At 44.5% G+C, this 15,551-nt stretch overlaps 1 protein-coding gene across 5 annotated transcripts in view; it reads left to right on the top strand.

Annotated features, from left to right (window-relative positions):
• KCTD20 (potassium channel tetramerization domain containing 20) overlaps positions 1-12,858 on the top strand; it is a 36,986-nt gene extending 24,128 nt beyond the window's left edge. For all 5 annotated transcript variants that reach the window (XM_052647534.1, XM_052647535.1, XM_052647536.1 and 2 more), the window contains exons 4-9: positions 2,123-2,396; positions 4,728-4,830; positions 5,196-5,316; positions 6,375-6,572; positions 7,930-8,040; positions 9,331-12,858. In XM_052647534.1, coding sequence (XP_052503494.1) covers positions 2,123-2,396; positions 4,728-4,830; positions 5,196-5,316; positions 6,375-6,572; positions 7,930-8,040; positions 9,331-9,623 — 1,100 coding nt within the window. In that variant the 3' untranslated portion in view covers positions 9,624-12,858. The remainder of the gene's footprint in view (positions 1-2,122; positions 2,397-4,727; positions 4,831-5,195; positions 5,317-6,374; positions 6,573-7,929; positions 8,041-9,330) is intronic.
• The last annotated feature ends 2,693 nt before the right edge of the window (positions 12,859-15,551 follow it).

Below are 15,551 nucleotides of genomic sequence, written 5' to 3'. Positions count from 1 at the left end.
TTGAAAGCCTGGCTTGGTGATTAAAGTTTTTCTTGCTACAGGCTTGCCCAAGGATTGTGTAGAAACTTAGCTCTTGGAATCCAACAGAAGGCCACACTGAACATTTACCAGAGGCTATAGGATGTGAACCCAAAACAGGTTTTTGGTCTAAATTTTGGCTTCCTTTTCTCTAGAAGCAAATGTGGAGAAGGAAATGGCAACCCACTCCAGAATTCTTGCCTAGAGAATCCCGTGGACAGAGGGAGCCTGGTGTCTGTCCATAGGGTCACACAGTCAGACACAACTGAAGCAACTAGCATGCATGCATGCATTGGAGAAGGAAATGGCAACCCACTCCAGTGTTCTTGCCTGGAGAATCCCAGGGACGGAGGAGCCTGGTGGGCTGCTGTCGATGGGGTCACACAGAGTCGGACACGACTGAAGCGACTTAGCAGCAGCAGAAGCAAATGGGGAAAAATCAAGTATACTCTAGCTAACAGTTTATTTGATTATCTTAAGTGCCTGAAATAAAACTAATTTCTCAGAGGTCATGGGCAGTAATCCTGTTCATGAATTATTGTAAACAAATTTAAAAGACATGATGGGTGGGAGTGAGATATTAAATTGTACCTATAACATTTCATTTCTTTCTAAAAAAGTTTGAAGAAAATTTAGGAAAATGTTAACTAGCCAAATTCAGGTGATGTATACATACTGTGTTAACTCTAGGTTTTGATATATTTGAAATTTTTCATTAAAAAAAAAAAAAACCACATTATTTTCCATTAACATAAAATATACTAGGAGACGGAGGGAGGTGGGAGGGGGGTTCATGTTTGGGAACACATGTAAGAATTAAAGATTTTAAAATTAAAAAAATAAATAAAATAAAAAAATGTAAAAAGAAAAAAAAAATATACTAGGAGAACTCCCTATTTAAAAGAATCTTCTGGGACTTGCCCAGCCATCCAGTGGTTAAGACTCCACACGCCCACTGCAAGGGGGTGTGGGTTCGATACCTGGTCAGGAAGCTTAAGATCCCAAATGCTGCATGCTGTGGCCAAAAAAATTTAAAAACCAATCTTCTGGTAATCCTTTTGAAAATATTTTCTCCTTATCATCTTCTGTATGCAGCCAGATCTCAGACGGTGTGGAATTACACATTTTTAAGTGCTGTCGCAGACTTTATTTCAGTTGATAGTCAAACCAATCCTGTGAGGTAGGTGGAGTGAACGTTATTTTCACTTTACAGATAACGAATCAGGTTTAGAAAAGTCAAATTCTTTACGGAAATGGCTCTTTGGTGATACTAAAACAAAAATTTTGATTCCATGAATGAATTCTAATCCAAGACCATTTGCATTGGAACGTTTCCATTGAGAGCAAGACCTGTCTGTTCAGAAAATGGTGTTGGTGATGTTAGGATTCCCCTATGCATAATGAACATGCATTTTTAAATGCATTTCTAGGAAAAGTGGGGCAATCAGAGACTTACCACTATCCTTTTTGGAAAATAAAATTTAGAAATGTTTTTTAAGAATGTAGAAAACTAATAGTGTTGACTAATGAAGTTATCAAGTTTCTTAAATAAAATGCAGGAAATATGGTCGGTATTTAGAGATAGAAGTGAAAATGAAAATAAAGTGCCTGTGAAACAAGACTCGGGGAGGTTTAAAAATATGGCAGAGGGTTGCTTGTTTTCCACAGAAATTCTTCTCCAGTGTTCAATGATTTTATTTTTTGGCCATGCCCCATGGCTTGCGAGATCTTCCTTCCCTGAACGGGGATCAAACTTGGGCCCCCAGCAGTGGAAGCAGTGAGTCCTAACCACTGGACCTCCAGGGAGTTCCCCCATAGTTATATTTTTAGAGTGCGGGCATTACTGCCTTCATTGCCCTCTCCCCAGTGCACAAAAACATGCGCAACGCAGAAGAAAAAGCTCCTGGGCGTCCAGTGTGAGTCTAGTTTGTTTTTCCTTTATGTGCTCTAGACAAGAGTTTTTGCTTTTGGCTACCTCAAGTTTGGGGATTTTTTTGTTTAATGTTTTTTGTTCTTGTTTTTTTAAAAGGACAAGGTTTATTTTTCTCCCGAGGCTTTTTGCTGTCAAGTTACTTTGGTTTGTTTGTATCGTATGATCTTTTAGACCTTCCACTTGACTCTGCCTCTCAGCCAGCAAATCTTCCATTCCCTCACATGATGTCACTTCCTGAAGATGTCAAAGGCTCTTGCTTCCAGAGTGGGAATAAACGGAATCATGAACCCTTCATTGCTCCGGAGCGATTTGGAAACAGCGCAGTGGGCTTTGGCTGTAACGTTCACCCTCAGGCGCCAGAGAAAGTGACACTTCTCGTAGATGGCACACGCTTTGTGGTCAACCCACAAATTTTCACTGCTCATCCGGATACCATGTTGGGCAGGTAATTGATGATAATTTCCTTCCAAATTCACTCTCTTTTCTATGAATAGAAATACCTGCTGTTTGCCTTGCATTAGATGTGAGAATGAAAACATTGAATTGCTTACTTTTCTACCTTGATACTTTTGTGAAACAGCATAAGAACCTTACAGGTGTTGGTGATTTTGGGGGGTAGGTACTTTCGAGCCCCCACAAAGGGGAGTGCAAAAGGTCCAGGTGGCATCAGTTTCTAAGACCTCCATCACTAATCAGGCTTTCTGAAACTAGGTCTTTGTAGCTGGCTGTTCTCTATGATGGTGGCTCTCTCTGCGGTCAGGTTCCATTCTCTGTGCTGCTTAATTCAGAATATAGTCGTATTCTCCCCTCCGCATCTCCTGCCTCCAGCTTTTTATGACTCGAGTTTAGGAAAAGGAAAGCGTCTACTGAGGGGGATTACCGTCCCAGAAGTATTCTTAGAGCCTGGGCTGGGAGTGAGGAGCTCTCCTTCTAGCCAGCTGTACACACCTTAACGTGTAGAGCAGACTGGGTTAAGAGGAAAATAATGTGAGTGTATACACACAAACATTTGGCTTTTCATCTAGTACTTAATAGTGGATCTTATCTAAAGATATAACCTCTCTCCAGACTTTGAACTGATTTTAACTGAATTAGAAATCAGAATGGACCACACCATTTGCTGAATTTTAGGCTAAGTGAAATCTAAGCTATTCAAATATGTGTCTACTTACATATATACAAATGATGAACTGGCTGATGAACCCACCAGTTTTAACTGGAGCCAAACCTATATATTTCTTAAACATATGACTTAAGATTAAGCTAGAACGTTAAAACATTTTCTAAATTGGCCCTGTCTTAGACTTGACTTCATGTCTTCAGTCTTGGTATCTCCACCACCACTTCTCCTCAGGTGCCCCAAAAAGGTGCTTCTTAGGGTAGGCTATCTGTGTGAAGTAGGCTACCTCCGAAAGTAGTGCTCAAGAAAAGAAAGGCAAGCGTTTTCTGGGTAATAGATCCCTTTATCTAGGTGGTTCATCATTGAGTCAGCCGAGGTCATGAATTCGGAGAGTTTGTGGGTTTGTTCTGTCCTGTGGCTACATAAAGTATTCATATCCCTGGCCACTGAGCATACAGATGCGGGCCACTAGCCACAGGGCACAAGCTGAGAAACAGAATGCTAACGCAGATCCATGCCACTCCTGACGGACGGCTCTGAGGTGCAGTCATGTTTATGGCATGTTGTTCACTATTTTGATTGATTGCTGTCTCAGCTACACTTCACCCAAAACATTCCAGAAAAAAGTCAGCATTCTTTGAAGACTACTTTTATCAGATGGATTTTTTATGTACAGTGCAGGGATTTGGAGGGCACGTGACTTTTTTTCAGACCTTGGAAAGCAGCCAGTTCAGGGTGGAGCATAACAGTTTTGAACAGCTGGACAGCAGGGCTTCCCAACAGGTTAAGGAAGGAAAAGGCAGTGAGTCCCTGTTAGGCTGACCGACAGTACCGTCCACCTGCCCTGTCCTTTGTGCTGGCTTCTCCTTCCACAGTTCCTGCACATACGTGTAGCAGAGGTAGTAGGAGTCATGGGGCCAGTTTTTCTGGAAGGGATCTGAGAGAGGGAGGAGGGGTGGGAATGGATGAGTATAAAAGCAGGGTTTCCTCCTTGTGCCTTCATGACCTCTGAAGTCAGCCCAGAGCAGGCCTGCCTCTCTGAAATATGTCAAACTGTTGATAATCCAGTTCTTCCCCTCCTTTTTGGCTTGACCTGAAATTCCCACCATTGGTTACTCCTTGGATTGAGGAAGGGCATTTTTTCCAGAGCTCAGCTGTAAAATGTACCAGGAAAGGGAAAGCATTAACATCTACACGAACTAACACAGATTGATCTATCAGATGTTGAAAAGCGAAACTCAGAAACATCGAGGATGGCGTGCTGGACGGGTACATGGTGGTGGGTGAGGAGGAGGAACCGAAAGGCTCAGGGCAGGAGACACTGTCATCCAGGATGCCGGTGCTCCGGAGACGTTCCAGGCACAGCTCCACAGGTGCCGCTGTGCGCCACAGAAGTTCACTGCCGGTGACCAGGGGAGGCTGCTTTGTTCCTCGTTGCACTCAAACACTGAAAGCATTGCTGCCTTCTTTTTCTGTCTGAAGGGAGTTTCCTAAGACTTAAGTGTGTCTTAAGAGGGGTTGAGGCCTGGTGCTCTGTTTTAAAATTATATTGTGAGAGGGGATTGGAGTCTTCCAGGAAAAGGTGAAAAAGGGAGAAGTTTCATCTGCGGAGAATCCTGCTGGAGAGGGTAACACTGTTGCCTGGGTATCTTTCAGGATGTTTGGGCCAGGAAGAGAGTACAACTTCACGCGTCCCAACGAGAAGGGCGAGTATGAGATTGCAGAAGGAATCAGTGCAACTGTGTTCCGAACGGTGCTGGTGTGTAGTGACCTCTGGTTCCATCCTCTTTCCTGGGGGCGTGCGTAGTCAGAAGCCTTCAGAGTTCCATCAGACTGTGCTCTGACTTCAGGGTTTGCCATTTCTAGTTATTGCCTTTCCTGCTTTATTTTCTCTTCCTGTAATCTTAAGTCCTTCTTGCTTGTGTGAGCGCAGTCAGGTGTCAAGTTGTGATTAAACGTGTCAAGATGGCCAGGAGTCACTTTGCTGTCTGATGAATCACCAACTTGGTGATAGTTCTAGTAACCCAGCACTTAACCTGGACCAGGAATGAGTGAGTCAGAGCTGAAGAGGGACGTTTCCATCTTGTTCTTTGACTACATTTCCTCTTGTCAATCTCTTTATAGGATTACTACAAAACTGGTATCATCAATTGTCCTGATGGCATCTCTATACCAGACCTTAGAGATACGTGTGATTATCTCTGCATTAACTTTGACTTCAACACTATCCGATGTCAAGATCTGAGTGAGTACAGGAGAAGCTGCCAACTGCATTTGAGCAGCTAACCTTTGAATTTGCTTAGGATTGACATTTTTATCACTGAACAGAAAGCCTTTTAAGTGTGGGTTGAGGATCATCTGCAGAGAAGAGACACGGTACTAACCATTCCCTCTGTTGCTTCAAAACTCTGAGGAAGTAAACACGAGACCACAAGCGGGCTCTAAGGCTAGCTTGACCCCGTGAGTCACCAAGCTAGTTGCGTCCTCTCTTGGGACCTTGGGATCTCAAATCTTTAACAAATAAGGATACTGACCCTCAGATATGAGGTAAGATTCACTCAGAGTCACAGGACCTAAATTGGCTGGGTACTTCTCACAGTTTATCATTAACTTAGTGTTTGTTAAGTGCTTTGTAGATGTGAACTTGCATTAATTTTCACAATTAACCCTTGAAAGATGGGTGATAATCTCACTTAACAAAGGAAAAGATGGAGAAATTGGCTTGTTCAGAGCTCTAAACTTTAAAGCTGGGATAACTGATTGAATACAGACTCCATGCTCTTACCATTACCTAAGCTTTGTGAAATGATTTAAGAATTCTTTAAAGTTCATGATACATTTTCCTTCATATTCCATGACGTTCTCTGGATGTGTGGTTTCTCCACTGAGTCTAGTACCCACTTAGAGAAAGTCCCTTGGTGTCTCCAAACCTTAGATTATCCCTCTCCTGTGGTACTCTAAATTGCAGTCCAGAGCATCTTCAGAAGAGGTGCTATAAAGAGTCATCCCCAAATGATGGTTCTCTCTTGTAGAATTAATGTTTATGTTCTGATATTGCATGTTGAAAAAACCTCAACTGATCAGAATGCTTGGGGTTTATTAAACAGGAGACTGGTAGAATGTGTAAAGCATGTAACAGATCCAGCTTAATTATCACCTCAGAGCAGGAAACATTCTCTGCCTTGAAGCGAGCCACTTTTCTGGGCCTTACCAATGATAACAGCCATGTACCTCACAGTCTTTTCACTGCAGTAACGCCTGCATTTGGGCAGAGAGGATGCTCACTGGCCTTTTGTCTCCCAGGTGCTTTACTGCATGAACTGTCTAACGATGGTGCTCACAAGCAGTTTGATCACTACCTCGAAGAGCTGATCCTGCCCATCATGGTGGGCTGTGCCAAGAAAGGGGAGAGAGAATGCCACATTGTCGTGCTGACGGATGAGGATTCTGTGGACTGGGACGAAGACCACCCTCCACCCATGGGAGAGGAATATTCTCAAAGTAGGAGCCCCCTGCACGATGTCAATGTTTTCAGCAAGAAACGTGCTGCCCAGAGTCGTAGCTAGACCTTAGAACCAGTGGCTGTCACTGGTGAGCTGGTGGGCAGCACACTCACCTGGATGATGCGGGTCTTTCATGCTGGGGAGCACTGTGAGCGTGCCTGTGCTTCCCACACCTGCCCCTGGCATGCCTGCTGGGTCAGCACTGAGGCCGCTGTTAAGTGGTGCTGTCATTTCTGTTTCATTTTTAAATCCTTTTGAATTGGTAGTAATTCAAAGTTCAGAAAAGACAAAAGGATATACATTGAAAATCTTCCCACACCTGCATCTACCTAGTTTTCCTCTTCGGTTTCTTTTATATTCTTCCAGATTTATTCAGTGCACATACATAAGCAATTGTGTGCCTGTTTTTTTCCCTAAATGATACCATATTGTAGAGGCTATTCTATATCATGTCTTACATTAAAAGCTTCCACCATCTTTTTAATGGCTGTGTAGTATTCCATTGCATGACTGCCATAATTGATTTAACCAGCCCTTTTGATGACCATTTAAGCTATAAATTATGGCTAATGCTCCAGTGAATTATCTTTTTAAAGAAAGTCTTTTCACACATGTATATCTCTGTAGAATAATATCCCTAGAAATGGAATTTCTGTGTCAAAACCTTTTGTGCTTTTATGATTTTAATAGAATTTGCCAAATTTTATCTTCTCTAAAGGTTGAGCCAGTTTATAACTCACAAAACAGTATATGATGAGTTTATTTCCCATTTTTCACCAAGACAGTTTTACTGAAATTTAATATTTGCCACTCTGGTAGGTGAAAAACGGCATCTTGCTGGAGTTTTAATTTGCATTTCTTATTCCATGAATGAGACTGAACATCTTTTAAAAAACCGTTTTAATTTCCTTTTCTGTTAACTGTAATCATGCCTTTTGCCCATTACAAAGTTGGATTGTTAGTCTTTGACTTAGTGGTTTGCAAAAGCTCTCTTTGTGACTACTCTCTATAGATACCAAGGAAATTAGCCCTTTGTTAAAAGAGTGGCAGGTATTTTTCTCAGCTCGTTGTCTTGTTAGCTTTGTTTGGATTGGGGTGAGCAGAGATGTTTTAGTTTTCCCTTTATGAATTTATGTCATATCCAGAAAGTCTTCCCTACCCTGAGACTACGAAAGTTTCTTAACATGGTTTCTTAAACGGTTGATTTATCATTTAACATTTACTCTGTGATCCATATGAATTTTTTGGCATCAGGGCTCAGGTCATTCATTAGTCTGAATCTGTTAGCTCATCTCCTTTCTCTTACAAAGGTATTCACTCCATGGTTAACCCCAGACTTACTTTTTCTTTTCCAGTTCTTTATAGTTCTAAGCTCTACAGATTTTTCAAATACATTGAGAATCGGGATGTTGCTAAAACAGTGTTAAAGGAACGGGGCCTGAAAAACATTCGCATTGGAATTGAAGGTAAAGAACAACCCCGTCGGTATCCAGCTTGCATGGCCTGTGGGTATAGCTGGATCTGTGGCCATATCTTATGTCCTTAAAACCTGGTTGCTGAGGGCCTAGAGAATAGAGACGCACATGGAAACTACATTCCTACCCAAGTTTCAAATTCCAGTTTTTGTTTTGCCTGTACATTTTCTTTTCATTTCCAATTGAAAATGTTTTAAAGCAGCTGTAGGAATAAGTTCCAGTTGACTGCCTCAGGATACAGAGCAGTCAGGGTGAAGGACACTGGAGGGAAATGCAGGGCTCGTGGGCTCGCCACATGGGAGGGTCGTCTTGTTTAGTCAGCTGTCCTGGTGAGGACCTTTCTGGGACCTGGAAGGGTCCTGCTGACAGCTACCTGGGAGACTCATTTTATTCCCTGCAAACCTCTGAGGAATGTCTGGGTGTATTGACAGAACTGCTTTAAATGGTTTGAGCAGTGGCTCCCAACCTGCGATCTGCATGGAAGCGTACTGGAGACTGACTCTCGGGAGAGCGCGGAAACCATCCTGGTCTCCCCGCCGCGGGTCTTTTGACACCTGCGTTTTGCTGCTGTAGTGCCTCAGTGTTGCCCACAGAACCTGTCACTGTGTCTGACTTAGGTTGGAACTTAAAGTTGGAAGAGATTTTTGAGATCATCTATTAAACCTCTTTCTACTTCGTCCTCCTTTATCTCTTTGATAACCATAGGGACAGAGGGAGAGGGGTCACTCCATTTTGCAGAGTAGCCCATCAGACATGAGAACATTCTTCCACAGTTAGTAGACGACCTTCTCCCTCTTCCGTCTTCCTTCTGGTCTGCGAAGGTGAATACGATTTCTCCCATTTCCGTGTGACAGCCTTTTAGATACTGTAGGCAGCATCCCAGTTTTTCCTTTAGGCTTAAACATTTCACATTTCCTTACCTATTCACACGGGATGCCCTGTAGGCAATAGAATTAGAGGGCCACAGTAGCCATGCCACCGTAGGATGTGTGTCCTGTAGTTTTGAAGCCAGTAAAAGAAAGACTTGTGAAATTAGTAAGAGGCTTCTCCCCCTCCATTAGAAGGAATACAGTTTTTTGTTACTTCCCTTTCAGGGACGAGACCTACTAACCTGGGCAGGAGGGCAGCGGGCTGTGGGCAGCAGGGGCTGGAGAACATGGTCTCCTCCCTGTGGTTTCACAGCCTTGAGATTTGGGAGGAAACGGATGCAGTTAGAAAGAAGTATGAGAACCCGAGTGATCGATTTTCTGGGGTTATGATGGCCTTTTTTCCCTGTTTCAGGTTATCCTACCTGTAAAGAAAAAATTAAGAGGAGACCTGGCGGCCGGTCGGAAGTAATCTATAATTATGTGCAGCGCCCCTTTATCCAGATGTCCTGGGAAAAAGAAGAAGGGAAGAGTCGCCATGTGGATTTCCAGTGTGTTAGAAGCAAGTCCCTCACAAATCTAGTCGCTGCTGGAGAAGATGTCTTGGAGGACCAAGAAATATTAATGCACCATCCACCCCAAGTGGATGAACTTGACCGGCTGAACGCCCCACTTTCTCAGATGGCTTCTAATGACTTTCAGGATTAGGGCCGGCTGTGGGTCTGTCCCTCTGCAGGCCTTGTCTCTGTGTGGGATGCCCAGCCAGTCCTCCCCTGGTGTGTCTCACTGAGCAGGAGACATGCTTCTCCCCCGTCCTTTCCTCTTCTCCCATAGTTAATCTTTGTCCTTTTCAGTAAGCCTGTGCCTCCAGCAGGGGATGAAAAAGCACTCGCTGGTAATTAAACTACCAGCTTTGCAGCAGCCCTGGAAACTTGAAGATTTGGGGTCTGGTGCTGTTCACCAAGTCTGCATAACTGCAGAAGCAGAAAAGAAGTCAGGACTCCTGTTGCCTCATGTTCAGCAAAGCCATTCTCATCCTTCACACTCTGTTCTTGGTTGTTTATTTTGTTTTATACCAGGCAAATTACTTAGCAGCAAAGGGACCAAACTTAAAAGGAGACAATCTATACCTTCTACAAGCAAACACTGATGGGATGCTCATTAGAGGTTAGTGACGGTACCATTCTGGTGGCATCTGTGCCCCGGCTGCATCTGGGAAGAAATAGGCTCTTATTCAAAATGTCCAAAAGGAAATTCTTAAGAGCTTCAATTCAGTTTTGTTTTTCATTATTGCAGTGAACAATCTAAAACCTCACGGATTCTTTGACAGGAAGGATAATGCATAACAGTGTTCATGAAACCTTTTTAGCTGCAAGGTTTTTGAGCCTAAACAGATTATTATTCATTTGGAATGAAATTCACAACCCAAGTTGAAGAAGCTCTCCAGATCAGGCCACTTTGATTCTCCTGGCTTGGAATCTGGTGTGAAGCTGTAGTCTTCACCCTAGGCTAACATGTTGCCCTGGGTGTGTCTGGGAGACCTCAGATATGGCGTAACAGGCTTTTAAGATGTGAGCAGTAAGTTTCCAAAAGTGCCGTTTCTCAGTAGAAAGACCAGTAAGAGCTCGGAAAGAAGGACTAGGGCTGGATCTGAGTGGGGAAATGTCACCTGGTTAGGCTCTGTCCCAGTGTAGGATTTTTCATTGTATGTTCATTTCATACTATGGAATATTTTAGGTATCAGGGTATTTTGATTTTTTAAATAGCTTGTCAGTTGCTTACACACTAGGTAAGAAAACTATACTAATGTCAACCCCAAAGGAAGAACGGGCAGAAGGGAATCCAGCTTAGTGAACTCATTGCTGTCGGCTCTGTGTTAACAGCACGTGGTCACTCCTGTCTGTACTGATGTCCCCATGGCTGTGAACAGCAGAGCTCGCTTCAGAGTTAACAGCCAGACGCATCTTGAGGCTTTCTCCCATTTTGTGGTAGGGGTTGGCCTTCCAGTCACCGAGCCTGAGCATTTAAGAAGGGACACAGTTTCCTTCAAGTTCTTTAAGAACAGGCCTGGTTTTCTTAAATTCCATATGATACCGTGTCTCATATTTCCGTAAGATACTGTAGGGAAGCTCCTCAGCGCCATTTTATGACTGCCCTAGCCACAGTCCTCCAAAGGGAAAGTCAGGAGTGTGCTGACAGCTGCTCCTCCCAGGCTTGATGAACAAGAGCGTTCTTAAGGTGTGTGTTCCGTGCATGTGACCAGGGGCAGTGTCCCAAGGCACATGGATGCTCTGCTCTTACTCAGAGAAGTTAGCAGCAAGGGGTTCAACTGAGCCAACCTACGAGTTGCTCTGATGAACACTTGTATGGCTGATGGCCAGGGTTGCCATTGAGGGTTAGTGCTGTGTTGTAGCCCAGAGGGTAGGTTTAATTCTATGAAAAGAACTGGCTCATATTTGAGGTCAGGTTTGGCTTTGACCTTACTGGTACTTCACCCATGAGTAGCTGACCAGCCCAGATTGTTTAATGGTGCTTCCTTTACACTTTTCAGTTACTTCCATGCCATCACAAAGGAAACTGGAGTTAAACTTTTGTGTCGTCTGTAGTATGTGTAATTTCTGTTTTATAGCTTATATATTAACATTTAGGGGTAAATATGTCTTAGCTAACACAGTTAGTCCTTGCTTAGGTACAAAGCTAGGTATGAAAGTATGGCTTGTACTCTGTTCTGTGTAAATAATTTAACTTCCTCAGGCTTTCAAAAACTAGGTCTTTTTTCCCCCCAGAATTGGGTTGACATGCTTTTGGACCCAGCGCTTGGGGTTTGAGCGAGCTGGAAATGCATGGTGTCGTCACCAGGCACTGGTGGCTGGGAGGCAAGCTGGGCCTGCAGGCTCCCTCTGGTGGAGAGGCGTATCTTCGGCGGCCCCTCCCCTCTGGCCTGGAGTGAAGCATCGCTCTAATTTGGTGGCTCCTCTCAGCCACAGCTGCTGTCCCCAGGGCCAGGACATTCCGCAGTGGTAGGACCTCACAGTTCTCACAGGGTCAAGAGCTGGGTTACAGTCACTCCCATCAGGAGTCAGCTACTGGCCAGCTGGGCAAGAGGTGTTTCTCATGAAAAAGGTAGCACTCAGGTTTGGTGTTTTTTTTCCTAAGTGCCTAAATAAGAAAGCCAGGCTGTTTGTACAGAAACATTTTCATAAGAAAATGGTTTTGCCCAGACTGTCTTATTCAGAGGTATCTGCGTCAGCAAGCAGATAAACCTGAATTGAGGTCTAGGATCTGAATCTGTGCACATCAGGTCATAGATAGCTGATGAGGAAGCAGTTGCCATTAAGGAACTGGATGCAGGCATGGAGACAGTGTTAAAATGTGTCTGAGACGACGTAATGGTTTCTCCAAAGTGGAGAAAAGGTATTAAAAGAAGGACAGAAGAAAGGGCAAGGACGCTAGAAAGCAGCTCGATTTCTTGCACAATATGCAGTAGCCGGTGCTGTGTGAGCTGAATTCTGTGTGGCAACCTAACGTGTGCAGGCCTGTGGAAACACTGTGGAATAAGCCAGGAAGGGTGGATAGTGTTCCAGCTGATCCTCCTCAGAGGAAACACAGCCAGAGTGTGCTGGGAGCCTTTACTGATAATAGTCAATAGAAGGTTAGGAGTCAGTCTTGGTGACTCACTCAGTGCCACTTCTTGCCATCATTTTGAAATTGTTAAGCTGGGCATAGTTCAGAAAGCAGACCTGAGGCCTTGGTGGGAGATGGAGCTGCGTCCATGCTCTGGCGGGATACTGTCTGCAGAACATGACTTTCCTCTTTAAGGCAAAAGGCTCGTAGGTTTTGCCTCTTCATTTTGTATTTACGTTTAAAGTTGCACTTGCTCAGCTCCCAGTGTTTACGAAGCCCTTACGTTTGGGATGCTTTTCTATAATAAAATGTTACCACTTGTGTCCATGTTGTTTTGTTGTTGCTGTTTCTAGCAGAGTAGGTTTGGAGCGGCAGCGGCTCCGGAGGGTCTCTTCTTTTCCACGGCCGCTGGGAGCTCACCTGGAGTGCATGCGCGCTCTCCCCGCCCTGCAGCTCCTTGTGATTCCCAGGTTCCGGAGCCTTAACCGTCTGCCTTCTTAAGTGTCTGGTTAACTTGCATTCAAGACCTCTTGAACCCTCAAATCCAACTAAGTGGGACCCCACAAAGCCAAATGTAAAGTAAGTTCAGACAGCTCATTTCTCTATGTTCTAGTTTTGGTTTAGAGCAAGTGAGGAAACACGGCAGGAGTGAAAGGCAGGTGAGAAGGTGGGTCCCTGGAAAGCACTGCTGTGGGCGCCTCGCTCCTCTGCTTGGGTCCTCCTGGACTCCCTCTGCTCACTTCGCCTGGGAGCTTATTGGTGATACAACTTCAAGGCTGCTAAACAAGCTGGCCTCCCTGGCAGGCCTGCCCTTAACAGCACAGAGGTCAAGAACATGCTCTGAAGACATGGCCTGTTGAGGATGTTCAAGGCCAAACACTGCTTAATCATGGGGACACGCTGCCTAGGACGCAATTCTTCCCTTTAGAGGGCTTTTATAATTGCATGGAGAAGACAGATCCATAAATAGTTGAGGTCACTTGGGAATCCCAAAAGGGTACAGTAGCCAGTTCTTACTGTGAGGATTAGAGGAGAGTTCACGAGAAGACTATACATGACACGTGAACCAAACTGTGAAAGACAAAACAGTGGTTTTGGATCCATGAATCTAAAAGGAAGAATTCCAGACCAGTTCAACTCTATAATCAAAGATGCGAAGGTGAAATAGTTGCCTACTGTCATGAGGGAAGAGGACGGGGGCATGCCAAAATGAGGTGAGTAAGGAAGGACCCCTGTGCCTCAGACAAGGTGTTTGGTCTCACTGCATAAGCTATTGGGAGCCTTAAGGGTTTTATCAATAACCTCAGATACACAGATAACACCACCCTGAAGGAAGAAAGTGAAGAGGAACTAAAGAGCCTTCTTCGATGAAGGTGAAAGTGAAAAAGCTGGCTTAAAACTCAACATTCAAAAACCTTAAATCATGGTATCCGGTCCCACCACTTCATGGCAAATAGATGGGGAAACAATGGAATCAGTGACAGACTATTTTCTTGGGCTTCAAAATCACTGCAGATGGTGACTGCAGCCATGAAATTTAAAGATGCTCTTGGGAAGAAAAGCAGAGACATTACTTTGCCCACAAAGGTCTGTATGGTTTTTCCAGTAGTCATGTATGGATGTGAGAGGTGGACCATAAAGAAGGCTGAGCACTGAAGAATTAGTGGTTTTGAACTGTGGTGTTGGAGAAGACTCTTGAGAGTCCCCTTGGACTGCAAGATCAAACCAGTCAATCCTAAAAGGAATCAATCCTGAATATTCAGTGGAAGGACTGAAGCTGAAACTCCAATACTCTGGCCACCTGATGCGAAAAGCCAACTCATTGGAAAAGACCCTGATGCTGGGAAAGATTGAAGGCAGGAGAAGGGGATGACAGAGGATGAGACAGTTGCATGGCATCACTGACTGGATGGACCTGAGTTTGAGCAAGCTCTGGAGTTGGTGATGGACAGGGAGCCTGGCATGCTGCTATCCATGGGGTCACAAAGAGTGAACAACGGGTTTTATGCAGGAAAACGACATGACCAGATCTGGAATTTTAAAGAATTTCTTTGGCAGCAGGGAGAACAACAGACTTGAAACGGGCAGGAATAAGAACAGAGGCCAGCAAAGAGACCACAACGATGGATTCAGCAAGGAATGATGAAAACGGGCAGGATGGACGAGCACGCCCAAGAATTATACATGTTCACTGATGGGAGTTGTGTAAGACATTTCTGGCTTGGACGGCAGGAAGAATGAGCTAGAAAGGTGGTGGAAGCAAGAGAAGCTCCCTAAACAGTTTGCGCTGGTAAGAGGCCTTCCGGGTGGTAGTTTCTGATAGGCACTTGTTATGTGGGATCTAGAGTTCTGGGGAGATATTCTGGGCAGGATGGTCATTTTGAAGATCTTGCCGCAGAAATGGCATTTGAAGCCACAGTATGGGGGAAGTCACAGGAGTGAAAAGAAGGCGAAGGCACTGTTCTAAGGAGCCCCAGCACTTGGGCGGCAGTTGTTTTTAAGTCAGCAGTGAGTGCCGCAGAGTGGTCAGGTAGATGGGGGCTGGAGGAACCAGTGGACACGGCAGTTAGGACACCAGTGACCAGAGGAATGATTAAGAAAATTAGTAGCATGTTTGCACGTGGGACAATTAATCCTAACACATTTAATACAAGGAAGAAGCCAGAAGCAAGAGGGAAATGGAGTAACACTGAGACGTGTGCTTTAGAAAGTAATACTTATTCGAAGCTCCATGCCTCCGTCACTGCAGGGGAGCATACTGGTCTGCACTTTCCCCTCTGCTAAATCACTGCTACTTGTAAACATCTCTAAGAAGTGCCCTCAACCTTCCCAGGAACTCAGGGTTGGCTTAACAGTCCTGTTAACAGCAACACTAACAGAGTAATAACTTTATAGTTGATGCCACAATTCCGTTAAGCCAACTTGCTGGCTGGGAACTCTTTCCTCACACTGATCTGTGGTTCAGAACCACAGTGGGCTCCCTACTGCTCCCTTGAGTGCCTGGGATTGAAC

This window comes from Budorcas taxicolor, chromosome 11, assembly GCF_023091745.1.
Source record: "Budorcas taxicolor isolate Tak-1 chromosome 11, Takin1.1, whole genome shotgun sequence".
NCBI lineage: Eukaryota > Metazoa > Chordata > Mammalia > Artiodactyla > Bovidae > Budorcas > Budorcas taxicolor.
This window is presented reverse-complemented; position numbering and strand designations above follow the sequence as displayed.